Source organism: Suncus etruscus, chromosome 12 (genome assembly GCF_024139225.1).
Source record: "Suncus etruscus isolate mSunEtr1 chromosome 12, mSunEtr1.pri.cur, whole genome shotgun sequence".
NCBI lineage: Eukaryota > Metazoa > Chordata > Mammalia > Eulipotyphla > Soricidae > Suncus > Suncus etruscus.
In genome coordinates, this window is record NC_064859.1 from 76,698,458 (window position 1) to 76,714,158 (window position 15,701).

The window sequence follows — 15,701 nt, forward strand, 5'->3', positions numbered from 1 at the left end:
TGGTTAGGTATAACCCAGGTGGTCCAGCACCTAGGGCCCAAGCAGTGTCCCAGTGCTGGGTTGCAGCACTCAGCCTTCTGGTGACTTTGTTCAGTACTCAGGAGCCCCTGAGTACTGCTTGGAAGGGTTCCTACCTTGAGTCAAAGGTGCTAAAAGGAGGGAGTGAGACTTGAAGGTCCCTCAGTGCCCTGCAGCCCAAGAAGAGATGGAGGAAGAAATTGGTATTTGTATACAATGGTGCTATATGGGCCTGGGCAGGGTGCTGCAGGATGCACTCTGGGGGATTGGGGTGGGGGTGCCACAGAGTGGAGGTGCCTAGAACAGAGCAGGGAGAGGTGGCAGAAAGAGGCTGATGTCACAACTAGTTTCGCTGGGCAGTTAACAATAAGTAGGGCCTCATTCCAGGAGCAGAGTTTTCAGATTAGGCAGCTGAATAGTGAAGTGAAATTGGTGCGCAAATCTTTTCTGAACACAGTTTTGGGGATCTTGGGTTGTGTGACTAGAAGTTGTATTTCTTGCTCATTTTTTCCCCACAAAGGTAGGAGAGCAGACATTCCCCTAGCAGTGGATGCCATTCCTTTTCCCACATCCACACCAACACTGTTTATTTATTTATTTTTTTATTCTTAGTCATGTGAGCTGGTCTCACTGGTGCAAGGTGATATCTCATTGTTGTTTCCATTTGTATTTACCTGATATCAATTGGTGCAGAGCATTTTTTTTCACATACCTGTTGACCACTTTGAGGAATGTCTTCTTGAGGAAGTTTTCTCTTCATCGTCTCCCCATTTTTTGATAAACTGTTTATTTCTTGTTAAAGCTTGCCAGTCCTTTACCTTGGAAATTAACCCTTTGTCAGATGGATGCTGGGTAAATATTTTTTCCCAGTTAGTAGATACAAGTATATATTGTTATATAATGCCTTGCCTCTCATAAGCATAGATGTTCATTCCAATGTGGGGACGGGCAAGGTGTCTCCTGGGAATGATGCTGGGATGTGAGAGGTTCTGACCCCAGAACCTCTGGGAGAGAAGGGCTGCTGGGGAAGAGCCAGAGAAAGGATGATGCTCTGGTGTGACTCCCATATGAGACTAGAGGAGGTGCTGACTGGATATACAAAGGTGACATCATGATGAAAGGGGACTACAGTCTCCTTGGAGTAGGTTGAGGGGCAATGTAGGATTGAAATAGGGTTAGTGCAGACACAAAGCTCTTGGGAAGGATTTTGCTATAAAGGGGAACAGAGAAAGCATTTGATCTGGAGTGATAGTACATCAGAAAGCTTCACATATGATAGTACAACATTTGCCTCACACATAGCCAACTTGAGTTTGATCCTGGCATCCAATATGGTCTCCCAAAGCCATCAGTAGTGATCCTTAAACACAAAACCAGGAATAAATCTGGGAATTGCTGTATGTGGTTCCCCAAACAAACAAAAAACAGAACCCAAGATGGTTCTAAAAGTAGAATCCTTAAGGGAGGGATTTTGTATATGTGGTGTAGGACAAGAGAGGTCAGACTGTTAATTGTGCACTGACAGGAATTATTCATGGAGAGGGTCACTTTGCTGGTTCTTATGTATTGTAAGGTGGCATTGGGCCCCAGAACACAAAGTTGGGTGACCCTTCCCAGGTGAAGGGGGACCTTGAGTATGAACAGGTGGGTACAGGTAGATGGGAAGTTGAATGCATTGAACTTCATTATCCCTAGGAGCAAAAAGGTGGGAAACATAGTCCGTTTCCCAGTATGTTCCCATGAAGATGAGCAAAGCAAAGTTCAGAGACTTAGAAGGTGGTGGGACACTGCAATTTTACTTGTTCTACAGTTGAAATGAGATTTTCTTTTGTTTTTCCACAGTGACAAAGTTGTTCATGATTGAGTTTTAGCATACAATGTTCCAACACCCATCCTTTCAGAAAATGAGTTTTTTTTTTTTTTGGGGGGGGGGGACACACCTGATGGTGCTCAGGAGTTACTTCTGGCTGTCTGCTCAGAAATAGCTTCTGGCAGGCACGGGGGACCATGTGGGACACCGGGATTCGAACCAACCACCTTTGGTCCTGGATTGGCTGTTTGCAAGGCAAATGCCGCTGTGCTATCTCTCCGGGCCCAAGAGTTTTATTTAAAAGGGCATTTTTTTTATGTGGGAGTGAATGTGTAATAATGCTCTTCCTCACCCACCAGTCCAAGATTTGTGAAGTGAACGAAGACTCATTTTCTAATGATACTGAGTAAACTTCTTGTCTTTCTTTTTAGAAATGGGTATAAGTTCCTCTACTGTTCGGCACGTGCTATCGGGATGGCAGATATGACGAGGGGCTACCTACACTGGGTCAATGAGAGGGGCACAGTGCTGCCCCAGGGGCCCCTGCTGCTGAGCCCAAGCAGCCTCTTCTCTGCCTTGCACAGGTATGATGCTAAGAATATGTAGGGAGTTTGGTGCTCTATGTGTATGGGGACTAGAAGGGGGGAGCTACATGCATGTATAGGGGCTTGGTACTGCATACCTGTGGAGGCCTGTCACACAGAAAGAGTCTTTGGATTTCTTCTCACCTGCCAGCATTCATAGTGGGCACCAGAAATATATAGAAGTTCCATTCCCCCAACATCTGCACCAGCTGGCTTTGTTTTGTGGGAGTCATGATTATTTCTATAGTTAAAGATCTCACATTTGCATATGCAATGTTTTAGGGTGAGGGAAGGTGGTGGAAAAATTGGTGATTTCATTGGGGACCTAGGAGTAGAGGAGATTTTTAAGTTGCAAATGAAACCTAGGAAATATGTTTGAAGGAAATATGTGGACACAAAATTAGGTGACACAAGTTCCTCTTTGGCATATGCTAAGCACTGAGGCTTTGACATATCCTGCTTCTCAAAGTCATTTCTTTGTTGTTTGGTTTTGAGGCCATACATGGTAATGCTCAGGGGGTTACTACACTCAAAAATTACTTTAGGAGGGGTTGGGGGGGGAACCATGTGGGGTGCTAAAGATCAAACCTGGGTTGGCCACATGCAAGGCAAGCGTCTTATGCATTGTATTATCCAGTCCCTGAGTCATTTTTGAGGTCTCTTAAAGCCTTTCTTTTGAAAGTACTATGACATACATTACATTTTTCCTTCTGAGGAATTATTAAATGAACAGACAACTTGACCTTCCAGTTGTCTACATTTCCTCTTGGGAAATGGAGGTGCTTCATGGCCCCCAGTCTGGTCCTTTCTGGTGCTGTTTTCTGTCCTGAACACCTCCCCACCACCTCTCTCTCTCACTTTCCCTCCCTCTCTCTTGTTTTTTGGGACCATACCTCATGGTGCTCAGGGTTTACTCTTGGCTCTGCACTCAGGGACCACTTCTGGTGGGGCTCGAGGGACTATATAGGATGCTCCTATTGAACCTGGGTTGATCATAGGCAAGACAAGTGTCCTTCCACTGTGCTATTGCTCCTTAAACCTTTCTGTTAGATACCCACCTTGCTGCCTAGAGCTGAAACTCAGTCTCTGGCCAGGACCCCAAATGAACTTCTCTAGCAAGCATTTTAATTTGCTACAATTCTAATTACACTTGCCTGGGTTTAAATCGAAATGATGGGGGAAAATGGCAGTTGGCTCATGTGTAGCACAAGCTACAGAAATAAGCTGCCAGAATGAGATGGCAGAGAGGCTTCTTGAAGTGGTCACTAGGGAGCACCAAGTTCCCTAGTAAAACCAGTATGTGTGGCCAGCAGGTATCCCTCTCAACTCCATTGCCACTCTTTTGAGTGTTTTCTCAAAGGCCAAGTGAAAGGGTTAGATTTAGATGCTCTCTAGAGGCTCTTCACAGATAAAATGCTATAATTCTCAGCAACAATGATTGAAAGAAAAGAAGTTGAGAGACTGTATCACACACCCGATCTTTTGGTTCCAGAGTTTCTATTAAGGTAGAAATTGGCTTTTCACAAGGCGATTCTTTTCCATGACCTAGCCCTGCCCTGTTTACAGCAATTGTGGTTACAGTGATTCCAACTATTTCATAAATGCTATGTGTCCCTTTCCCCTAAGTGTGTCCTCTAGTCTCTAGCGAGGGAGCTGAGCAGGTCGGACTGGATGAATTTGTCTTTTGAATAGGCCCCATTGAACTTCAAGATTTATTAGGTGACAAAAGCTGCAGATCTCTATATTTTAGCAAAGAGAAAATTAGTCCACAAATCACTGTTTTCCTTTTGCTGTTACGAGCCACAGAAAGAGTTGGATAAAGGACAGTTGTTTGTAGATAAATTTGCCTGTAGGTGTTTTGGGTATGACCAGCGACTATGCATAAGTCAGATCACCCAGGAAGTAGGTTATGCCTGCCATCAGTGTGTGCTGCTCACTGTCAAACTTAGGGTTATCAGCTGTCTGCAGCTTTCACTCTGCTGAGGGTCTCTGTCCTTGCTTCTTGATGAGGACCTCTGCACTTGCCAACGAGAGGGAAGCTATCTCAGGGCCACTGAGGTAGCATCTTACTGCATGCTCATATGTATGCTACACCTGCATGTAGGCATTCCCTTCCCATCTTCTACACACATTCTCTTCCTACCACGTTTACACTGTTGTGTATATGGGAAGTAGAGAGTGATATTGAGGCTGAAGCAGGAAGTTGAATTTGGATGGTTTCTTTCCAGAGGGCTGAAGCAGAAAAATTACACAGTCATTCTCTTATCTGGGCCTCTCTTAGTCTTTAGATGTAGCATCTAAGGCCCTTTTACCTTTTGAAGGAGGGCCCTTGAATCTACCACAGAAATCAGTGTTAAGCTTGGGTCAGTACTTGAGTCTTGAGATTCTCAAATTGATGCTTTGTCTTCATCTTTACATTTTGTGTAAGTACACAAGAATATAAAAGTTATAAAAGACTGTAGAAAACAGTCAAAAAGCCCAGTACGATATAAGAATCACCATATTTTCCCCTTTACTGCATTATTCTCCACCTTTATATTATATATATAGTATATATACATATATATACACACACATATATATTATACTCCACTATAGGAGTAATAGTACCACCTGCCCATGAATTTTGTGTTGACAAAACCTTGTCTTTTTAATTGACTTTATCACATTCATTTGAATTCTAGCTAACTTTTTTGACTCTGCACATTGTGAATTTTACATAAGTGATTCAGATGTTCTTGAGCCAATTTTATTTTTTCACACAATTGGTATGAACCTCAGCAAGTTGAGCATAGCTGTTACTCATACACAGTTACTTTTGTATCAAATCCTGCTTGATGGCAGTCAGAGATTATCCATTCACTGTTGGTGGTTCTTGAGTCTTTTTTTTTTTATTTTTACTTTTAAGTTTTTCTGTCATTACAAGTGATGTTGGCTCTGTAATTGCTCCAGGTATAGCAAGCAGGTCCTTGAGTAAAGTTTTTCAGTTCTAAAATACATGAATAAAGTAATTCTGAAGGCTGGACTGATACCTCAAAGAGCTGGAGTTCATGCCTTGCATGCAGAAGGCCTAGGTTTGACCTCCCAGCACTGCATGGTTTGTTGAATTACATGGCTGCAATAGCCTATGAGCAACACCAAGTGAGGCCCCATACTCCCCCTAAAATAGTCTCCCCCCCAAAACCTCAAAGTCACACTATATTTGAGGATAGGCTTTATTAACTGTTGCTTCATTTAACCTGTTTTTTTTTTTTTTCCAAGCACCTGTCAACAATTTGTTGACTTACTGTGTAGACTTAGGAGTGCAATTGCTGAGCCATAGAATTAGTAGACTTTTCCTTTACTCTAGATCCTTCGAGGTTATTTTCCAAAGCAGTTTAACACAGTTATGTACTGTTAGGAGAGTTTAACTGTTTCTGTGTTTTTTCATTTTTATTTATGTTTTTTGCTAGTCCGCTGGCTATGACAGATTTCTTTTTTTTTTTTTTTTTTGGTTTTTGGGCCACACCCTGTGACGCTCAGGGGTTACTCCTGGCTACGCGCTCAGAAGTTGCTCCTGGCTTCTTGGGGGACCATATGGGACGCCGGGGGATCGAACCGCGGTCCGTCCTAGGCTAGCGCAGGCGAGGCAGGCACCTTACCTCCAGCGCCACCGCCCGGCCCCTATGACAGATTTCTTTACTATGATTTTGAACTCTGAAATGCCCTGTGAACCTGAGAAATGTTTTTCTCATTTCCTTTTTTATTTGTGTGAATGTATCAGGCATTCAATATATATGTATGGAAGCTTTTCTGTGAGTGTTGCAAATGCCAGTTCCTGCGGTATGGATTTTGAGGAGCATACATTCTTATTTTCAGCCAGTTGAACATATTCTCTCTGTATTTCATGCTTTTTGAATATTCAAAACAGGCTTGCTTGGTTGTGGGCATAGATGCCTATTTTTTTTTCTCTCTAAAAGTGTTCTTTTTACACGAAGGTCACTAATCCATTAGAAATTGATTTTAGCTGGTACAATACAGTAGGGGTCCACTTTGCCTTTTCCTCCCTGGGAATTCAGTTGTGACAGTGCTTCTCACTCACTGAAAAGACTGCCTTTTTCCTCCTACTTTGAATGTTGCCATGATCACAAGTCAAGTGTCCTAAAATGTGTGTTTCTAATTCTGGACTTTGTTCATCCATGTAGTAATTAAGGTCAGATTCATTAAAAAAAAAAAAACAAACAAACAAAACATGACAAAACTTGAGTTTGAGATTGCAGCAGTGAATTTATAGATTAATTTAGGGAGGGAAGGGGCCGGGCGGTGGCGCTAAAGGTAGAGGTGCCTGCCTTGCCCTGCGCTAGCCTTGGACCGGGACCGCAGTTCGATCCCCCCGGTGTCCCATATGGTCCCCCAAGCCAGGAGCAAACTATCTGACGACATAGCCAGGAGTAACCCCTGAGTGTTACCGGATGTGGCCCAAAAACCAAAAAAAAAAAATTTAGGGAGGAAGACTTATTTCTAGTATTGAATCTTCTATTTTAATTATTTGGTATAGTTATTTTTTTTTCGATTTTATCCAAAAGTATTCTAATAAAGTAGAGTGTTACCCATAAAACTTAGTCTAGCATGTCTTCTGTGGAGTATATCCCCAGACATTTAATTTTTGGAGGTATCTTGACAGAATTATAATTCAAACCTGTTTGTTTCTCATGCATGAAAATTGCTGATTTTCATGCATGGACTTTCCTTTGTACCCTTGGTTTTATAACCAGCAGAATTAGCGCTGGTTACTTATTCGGACACACCATTTGCAGATCCTCTACAACAATGTGTGGAGAGTTCTGTTTTGTGAAAATTGACAGATTTGTTTCCTCTTCTTTTCTAATCCTTGTAGGTTTTATATGTTTTCCTTCCTTCACTGCATTAGTAAGAGCGCAAAGCAGTATTGGCGTTGGAAATGAGTGATGGGGTACTGATTACTTCATCATTGACAGGGTGTTTGTCGTGGGGAATTTCGGCCGAATTGATCTTAATTAGATCAATTATTGTATCAAGTAATAGGTATCCAATGGCCATGGAAAATTATTATTGAGATCATTAGCAGTTATTACCGTCATTCTTGTTTTTTTTTTTGATTGTTGTGTTTTGGGGCCACACCCAAAAACTTAAAGGTTACTCCTGCATTCAGAAATAGCTCCTGGCTTGGGGGACATATGGGGAGACCAGGGGATCTAACCGCAGTCCATCTAGGTCAGTTGCATGCAAGGCAAACGCCGTAATGCTGCGCCACCACTCCAGCCCCCATAACTTGGTTTTTTAATTTTTTTTTTAATTTTAATTGGTTTATTTAGTTAAACAAGATAATTTTTATTGAATAATACTAGACATTAAAGGAGAGAAAGGAGGAAATAACTTGTTCAAGGAGAGAATATGGGCTTATCTGGAGTGGATAAAGCAAAGAGAGACAAAAGAAACAAGCAAAATGAGATTTGTGTTCAAGGGATGAACAAGGGCTGGAAGAGCAAGCATTACTTGGTTTTTAGATATGACGTTGCATTCCTTGGAATAAAAGTATCATGTTTTGCCATGGTTCCTTTGGATTCACTTAGGAATTATCTAGAGAGTGTTCCTGCACCTGATTCACACTTTCCTTCTTTTAGGTTTTATTTTTGAGTTGTTGCTTGCTAGTCTCCAAACAACCAGATGAAAATGTTCTCTCTCTGTCCCTGGAACTCTTGATCCCTGGGTGACTGGGGCAGTTTGGGGTTAAATCCCTCTCCTGTGTTGCCTTTCTGAAGCTCCCCTGGGATGGCTCAATTGACTCATATTCTTCTTCTGAGACATGGAAGTGCCAGAGCATCTTTTGACAGTTAAAAATAGTCTAGTGCTGAGGAAGCTTCTCCTCTCACGCTGATTCATTCTTTATTTATTTGTCTTAACAGAGAAGTGATTGAAAAGAAGCCAGAAAAGTTTAAAGTCCAGTGTTTGACAGACATCAAAAACCTGTTTTTCCCAAATACAGAGCCCTTTTATGCTGCTTTTGGAAACCGGCCAGCTGTAAGTATCAGAGGGGGTCTGTAAGGGCATATATAAGGTTCTTGGAACTCTGGGTGTCAATTTTGTCCTGACCATCAGAAAGGCTAGCCTCTGTTGTCCGGAAAACCAGAATCTCGGGGGAAGATACTGGCCCAAGGCTGCCTGCATGCCTGCCTGCAAAGGCAAGCCCAGTGTCAATTATTTCATGGCCTCTTGTAGTCTTTGAAGATTGGCTAGTAGGTTTCAGTGAGAAGCTTGACAGATCAGACTGCAGCCTTCAAATTCCAAATGATTTGCTGTGTTATTGCACGGAACACTGAAAAGGGTCTGAGTTTCTTCCCGGCAATAACTGCCAAGCCTGTCTTAGTAAAGCAGTGAGTACAGACTCTCCTGTTTTAAGAGGATCATTTCAGAGGGTGAAAAAATGTCTTAAGGATTGATTGGTACTACCCACATTTTTCTGGAAATTTCAGCATTCATAAGCCTGTAACTGGAGGTACTAACTTTCTTGGAAAAAAATTGCTATGTTTTTGAAAATCATCCTTGAGAATGTGGGTCAGGAGAGGACAGGAGGGGATGACAAATTGCAGAGGACATGTGGATTGTGCCCTCTCTCCAGTTTCTGAGTAGATGATGGAGCAGCAGATGATGCCCAAGGAAGTCACCTGATTGAATTGTTTCACATCTAGTAGTGTTCTTTGTCAACACTACTTGAAGCAGTGACCCAGAGTTCATGAAAATTCTGTAATACTGAATCAGAAACTGTGTACATTTACCATGAGTTCTGTTTCTCTAATGAATACTTTGTTTTTGCAAATATAGGATGTGTATTCATATAAGCAAGTAGGAGTGTCCTTGAACAGAATCTTTACTGTCAACCCCAAAGGGGAACTGGTGCAGGAACATGCAAAGACCAACATCTCCTCGTGAGTAGCCTGCATGCTTATGACCACCATTTTTATAGGAGGTTGTCTCTGCTGCTGTTGCCTGTGTCTTGGAATGATGTTTGACTGTTGACAGCAGACAAAAAAAAAATCCTTTGTCTATAATTTAGTCTTTAATTCTTACTAGGAAAAAATATCTTTTTAACTCCTTGTTTTTTCTATCAAATTTAACATTTGAACAATTTAAAGTAAACCTGGCTCTTTCTGTGACTGAGTGGAATGGAAGGAACTTGAAAACTGGTGGTTTAGATTTGCACAGTTGGGGTTAAAAGTCTAGAACATGAATTAGAAATGTGACCAGATTGAAATGTGAAATGGAACTGTATTTCTGTTCCTCTGTAAGGCACAAGAAACACACAGACACACACACAGACACACACACAGACACACACACAGACACACACAGACACACAGACACACACACACACAGACACACACAGACACACACACACACACACACACACACACACACACACACACACACACACACACACACTGAGCACCCTAAGTGGAAGTAGTACTGGTTTAGTGCAGAAGTCCAGCCTGACTGTGGGCTGAGCTGGGATTGTTTTGTGAGGAGGCCTCCTGGCTGGCTGTGGAATTGAGTTTTCTTTGGCTGTATCTTGCTTTGTTCTTCTCACTTTCTACTATGGAGGGGTTCCCTCTGTGTTGTGTGCTCTGCTTGCTGGGTGACATGAACCTAGGCAAAGAGCTGTCTCCCTTATCTTTTCTGAGGTGGTTTCTCTGGGTCTGTGCCAATTTGGGAAGGATCCTTTTTTCTGAACACCTCAGGGGATTTGGGAGTCTCATGATGAGCTGGGCATCACTCTTTTCCAAGCATCTCCTGTGGTTGGAGGAAGTTTGGAATGTAGGCTTCTGCCAGAGCAGGCCTTCATAATCCAAAATGATTCTTGGGCCCACTAAACTCTCATCCAGCATATATAGGGCAGTTCCAACTGGAAGGAGCTTGGCGCTGTACAGCTAACTACTTCCTTTACACGATCCTACCTGTTAACTCCAGCCTTTGTTTTCACCATTGTTCAGAGGGCAGAATAGGATCAGAGTCAGGGTGGACAATGGCAAAAATCCTTGCTTTAACCCTTTCTTGGCAGTTTCTTTTCCCTCATCCAAGTGTCATCCCCCCTCCCCCCAACTCATCATCATCTCTTTCTCCCTGTATAGCAGGTTTCTTTGGTCAGATGATCCAAGTAGAGTTAGATAACTCCTTGCTGGTGACATTGGCCAGAACTGATCAAGAAGCTTGCCCGGCGGCCACCCAAAGCCTAACTTTGTCCTGAGAGTGTGGAGACAGGGAGTGTTGTATCTTGAGAGCGTTTGCCCGGGAGGCTTGCTAAAATGTGGGTTAAGCTGCACGTATAGTCCGCTATCTCCATCCTGGGAGGTAACTTTGGGACCACTAGCTGCCTAGGACAGAAGTTGGTGGCCCCAGTGTGGGGGCTTTTCTCTGGCCATGGTCGAGGCACAGCCGTTTTAATGTCACATGGGCGCTTGTCCGTCAGAACACACTGTCTCTGGATCATCTGTGTTCATGCAGATGGTAGGGGCCTCAGGCAGGAGGGAGAGAGGGTGTCATCTCCCTCTGCAGTGTCTAGCAGCAGTGTGAGGACTCTGCCTGCTCTGACCCACCACAGACAACATAAGGGTCACTCTGGTGGTGAGTATTGATTTGTTCCTGCCCATAGCTCTTTCTGCCTGGTCCCAAAGTCACATATGCCCAATAGACAGGCCTAAAAGCCAGGAGATATCTTTACAAGTGTGTTTTAAATACCAGAAAAGACATTTTTCTTAATTGTGAAGAAAGAATTTCCGTTTCATGCAGGCACATCATTTCTCTAAGCCTTTTAGAGGCCTTTTGTTCAATACGCTTTCATCCTTACTAAATAAGTTGCTTCCTGACTTAGAACATGCTAATTCCCAGGGCTTGGATTTTGAGAGCCTCTTTTGGTTCCTCACAAATTGGAACTGGAGAAGGATCCAGTGACTGTCTGGGAGGACTCTAGGGATATGAGGTGAGGCCTGAGTTTGTTAGGACTTCTGGTTGAAGGTGCCAGTTCAGTATAGGCCACAGAAATTAATGTGCAACATCTTGAGAGCAAACTGGGTAAAAAATAACACTGCAGGAAGCACAGAGAAACAACAGTTGTGCCCAATCCCTGCTCTCTAAAGTTGAAATGCTTGAGGCCCAGTGAGGGCATGACACCCTCATGGTGACCAGTTTGTTGTGGCATGAATTCACTGAATGTCCAGGATGCATTATTTTGTCATTGTATATATTCTTTGATTTAATTCTCATAAATTCTCAGTGCCACTCAGCACTGTGGCAGTTTTCCATTCTTTCCCTTTTACAGTCAGACACCTTATGATTAAGAAAAGAGTTGAAGGCATTTGGTCAGAGTCATCAAGTGGCTCAATGGAGAGCTGAAGGTCAAAGTTGGGGACCCTTCCCTGCAGCATCCAGTTTTTTACACTGATGGGGCAGCAGCCTCTGAGGTTATGTAGATGAGCACTATAAGAGATCCTGCTTCCCTGACTCCCCCTATGTCCACACCTAAGCCCCTTGGGCCAGGCAGTGCCCCTCTATTGTGCTGATTTCCTCCCTCTCTCCTTGAACCCTCATGTCTTACCCATAGAGCCTTCTCTGACTTGATCTTCTCACACTTAAGAGTTATTCTAGAATAACTTTTCTTTCCTTTCCTTTTTTTGTTTTTTTGGGTCACACCTGGCAGCGCTCAGGAGTTCCTCCTGGCTCTATGCTCAGAAATTGCCCTTGGCAGGCACAGGGGACCATATGGGATGCAGGGATTTGAACCACCATCCTTCTGCATGAAAGACAAACGCCTTACCTCCATTCTATCTCTCCAGCCCCTAGAATAATTTCTACTGTGTAAAATGGCTTGTCTATTCCTTGGGGCCACTCTCGAGCACAGCCAGAACAGGGGCGTGTATGGTGTGATATTTGTATGTTATGCATTATGTGCAATGTGTGGGCTGTGTGTATGTATTTGTATGAGTGGTGTGTGTGGTATGTATCTGTGTTTTGTATTGATACGTATATGCCTCTGTTGTGTGCATGATGTGCGTTTGTACCATTATGATATGTGCATGGAGTATATATGTATCTTTGTATGATGGTTGCTTGATGGAAGTGGTATATATGTGTTGTGTGCATATATCTGTGATATGTGTATGTATCTATGTGATATGTGAGTTGCCCTGTTTGTGGGAGTGATGTAGTGTTGCACCTGCCTAACATGTCTCTCAGAGGCACTCACCTTGTCCCTTGTTCTTTCAGATATGTGAGACTCTGTGAAGTGGTTGACCACGTCTTCCCACTGCTGAAGAGAAGCCATTCTTCTGATTTTCCCTGTTCAGACACTTTCAGTAACTTCACCTTTTGGAGAGAGCCACCACCACCCTTTGAAAACCAAGATATCCATTCGGCCTCTGCATAAGTCATAATAGGCAGCCTCCCTGATGTCGTGTGCAGCCCGGCAGCCCCATTAAAGGATAGGTTTTGGGAGCCGTGGCGTGGGCGCTCTTCAGCTTGCTGTGCAGTGATTTGCTTGAGAACTGGGAAAACTGAGCAGCATTTTTTACCCCCCTTTGTCCTAGGGTGGGTTGCCCCTGCTCAGGGAAAATTGAAAGTCAAAGGTCAGATGCAGGCACAGCATGGAAGGCCTACCTTCAAGGCCAGTAGGTTCTTCTTGTTGACCTCTGTCCCTATGGTCTTGGGAAAGGTGCGATGGGGCTCAAGACACCTGAGTAGAAGGGTCCCCACTGCCAACAGCTTTCATTGTGGAAGATCATAGACTCTAGGCTGAAGAAACGGGGTACTCATTTCCATTGACCTGGTAGTGGCATGGCTGCTTGCAGAGTGGAGAGGGGTGTGTGTGTGTGTGTGTGTGTGTGTGTGTGTCTAATTGCATGTGTGTGCGCACAGGGGTAGGGACTAGTATTGACATGGCTGTCTGCAGAATGGAGGGCTGTGTGTGTGTGTGTGTGTGTGTGTGTGTGTGTGTGTGTGTGTGGGTGTGTGGTAGAGGCCCAGGACCTAAGGTCTCTGATGGGAATCCGAACCCCGCTGTGCTGGCTCTTGGTCTTGCCCATGCTTCTTCCGTTGCATACTTGCAGCCTTCTCTTCTAGTTTAGGTCATCCTTGCTGTTTCATTTCTGTGGTTAAAGATAACCTGTGTCATTGGTCCCCCTCCCCTATTTCCTTGTGGCTCAGCCTAATGCCTCTGTGGCAGGCATGTTGCTTAGAATATGCTTTGCCTGGCATCCTTTGTGCAGTTGGCCAGGGAGTGTCCCTGTGTCCCCAGGCCCCACTGTCCTGTGGCAGTGCTGTGGTGGGCAGGAGAGCTGATGCCAGGGTCAGTGTGAGGTGGATTCCTGTGGGACGAGATGGCGGTGGCAGTCAGCACCTGACTTTGTTTTAAGAAAATGGACACAGAAGTTGTCAAAATCTTTTCTTATGTAGATATTATTTATAAATTCCTGCTGATTGGGTCACTGTCACTAGCCTTTCAGGCCTGTCTCTTTGTGACAACTGAGGGCAGCTAAGACCAAAGACCTTTTCCTTACTTAGGCCTTTGCTGTCCCCCTCACTGTGACCTGTCTGTGTCCATAGCGCCTCACTCTCGCACAAGGATGAATGCAGTTCTCTGAACCCCTGGAGAAGAGGCTTCTCTTCCTTGTGCTTAGGTTGGCTTGAGGCCAGACAGTTTGAAAAGCAAGAGAGTTATTTTTGGTAAAAGATTTTGCTTTACTTTTGAAGTATTACTATTTTTTTTTTAAAGAAGGTCTAACTCCACTGACTGGAATGCTTTCCTATTGAAATCACATTGATAGTCATTGGAGAAGTAAGAAATGAAGAAAAAAGTTGATGGAAATTTTACTCTTTCTATGAAAGAAATCCCTGAGGTGTTCCCATCTTGGTGGTGGATGGGCTCTGCTGGTGCTAGACTGAGCACACGCAGAGGAAGGTCTGCCTGGGAGCAACTGAGCATGCGCAGGGAAAGGCGCCCAGGGCAGGAGCACGCATGCGCATATCCCCTATTTTGGCAGCTCATAATGGATACTGGTCCTGCCTTAATCCATCATTCTGGGATTGCCCCACCAGTGAACTTCAGAAGCTGCCTGAGTTCTTTCTGTCTCTCAGGTATTTTGAGGGGACAGAAGGTTTGAATTATAACTGAAATATAAGCTCAAGGGAGCCTACCGAAGGTGACCTAGTTTCTCTACCAGGGAGAAACTTGGATGCCATAGTGGTGAGCGCTACCATATTCCTGTTACCCTTTTGCCATTAACTTCATGGGTAGGAGGCTACCAGCTTGTTATCCATTTTTCTACATGGATGAGAGATCACACTGGCCCCTCATTGGATGCCCATGAAGCTAACATGTTCGTTGGCCCTCTGATACCATACGTGTCCCCTAGAAACACACCATCTGGGGCTGGGTCCCTCTCAGAGAGGGAGTCCAGGAAAGCCTGGGACGTCACCTTGGTTGGTGGCAAACTAGATCCACTGCTAGGCTCCCCTCCCTCGTATGTGAAATGGCTTATTTGCATCAAACAAGTATGTCCCAGCCATCCTGCTATCAAGTGCTGTATTTGGACTACACATTACAAAGTTATCCTGAAAAGGGGTTACTTCATAATTACAAGAATCCCAGTGTTCCTCTCCTGATAAGGAACGAGGAGACTCCTGGTCTATGGAAAAGCCCATTCACTTGGCCTATTGAAGAAAGTGGTGGCATCTTCAAGGAGTATTCTCTTTTCAATTTCACGTTTGGGCTATTTCACTCGCAGCACTTGACTTGTATTTGTACATGCTGGTGCAATGATCAAAATCACTGTAATACTTCATTGTGTTGTGCTGGATACAAAACTAGAAAATATTGCAATAAAGGAGACCAATGAAAGACTTCTAAAAATGAAATGTGTGAATTTTGTTTCTAATAAATTAGCTGTTATTTATTTTGGGGAATGCTTCCTAAGCAATACTCAGGAGACCCATGGACTCCACATGCTATTGGCTGACTGAATGAGTGCTGAGTTTAATGCATGCCCCAGTGATGCATTGTTGTTATGGATTTGCAGATTGGGGATACCCAGGCCACCCAAAAAGTGCTGAGGTTGGTCATAGCCAGTGGTACTAGGGACCTCCAGGACTGCATTAAGTGATGGTCAGGGGATCATATGGTTCTGAGAACTGAACCTGGTCCAGGTACATGTTCATCATGCACTTCAGTCATCATACTTATACTATCTCCTGGGCTTAGCAGCTGATTTTTAAGTTATCAAGTA

At 43.9% G+C, this 15,701-nt stretch overlaps 1 protein-coding gene across 1 annotated transcript in view; it reads left to right on the top strand.

Annotated features, from left to right (window-relative positions):
• The window catches only part of LPIN1 (lipin 1), a 159,268-nt gene extending 143,935 nt beyond the window's left edge, over nt 1-15,333 (top strand). The window contains 4 exon segments of the mRNA XM_049784553.1: nt 2,260-2,412; nt 8,337-8,451; nt 9,253-9,356; nt 12,688-15,333. Coding sequence (XP_049640510.1) covers nt 2,260-2,412; nt 8,337-8,451; nt 9,253-9,356; nt 12,688-12,847 — 532 coding nt within the window. The 3' untranslated portion in view covers nt 12,848-15,333.
• The last annotated feature ends 368 nt before the right edge of the window (nt 15,334-15,701 follow it).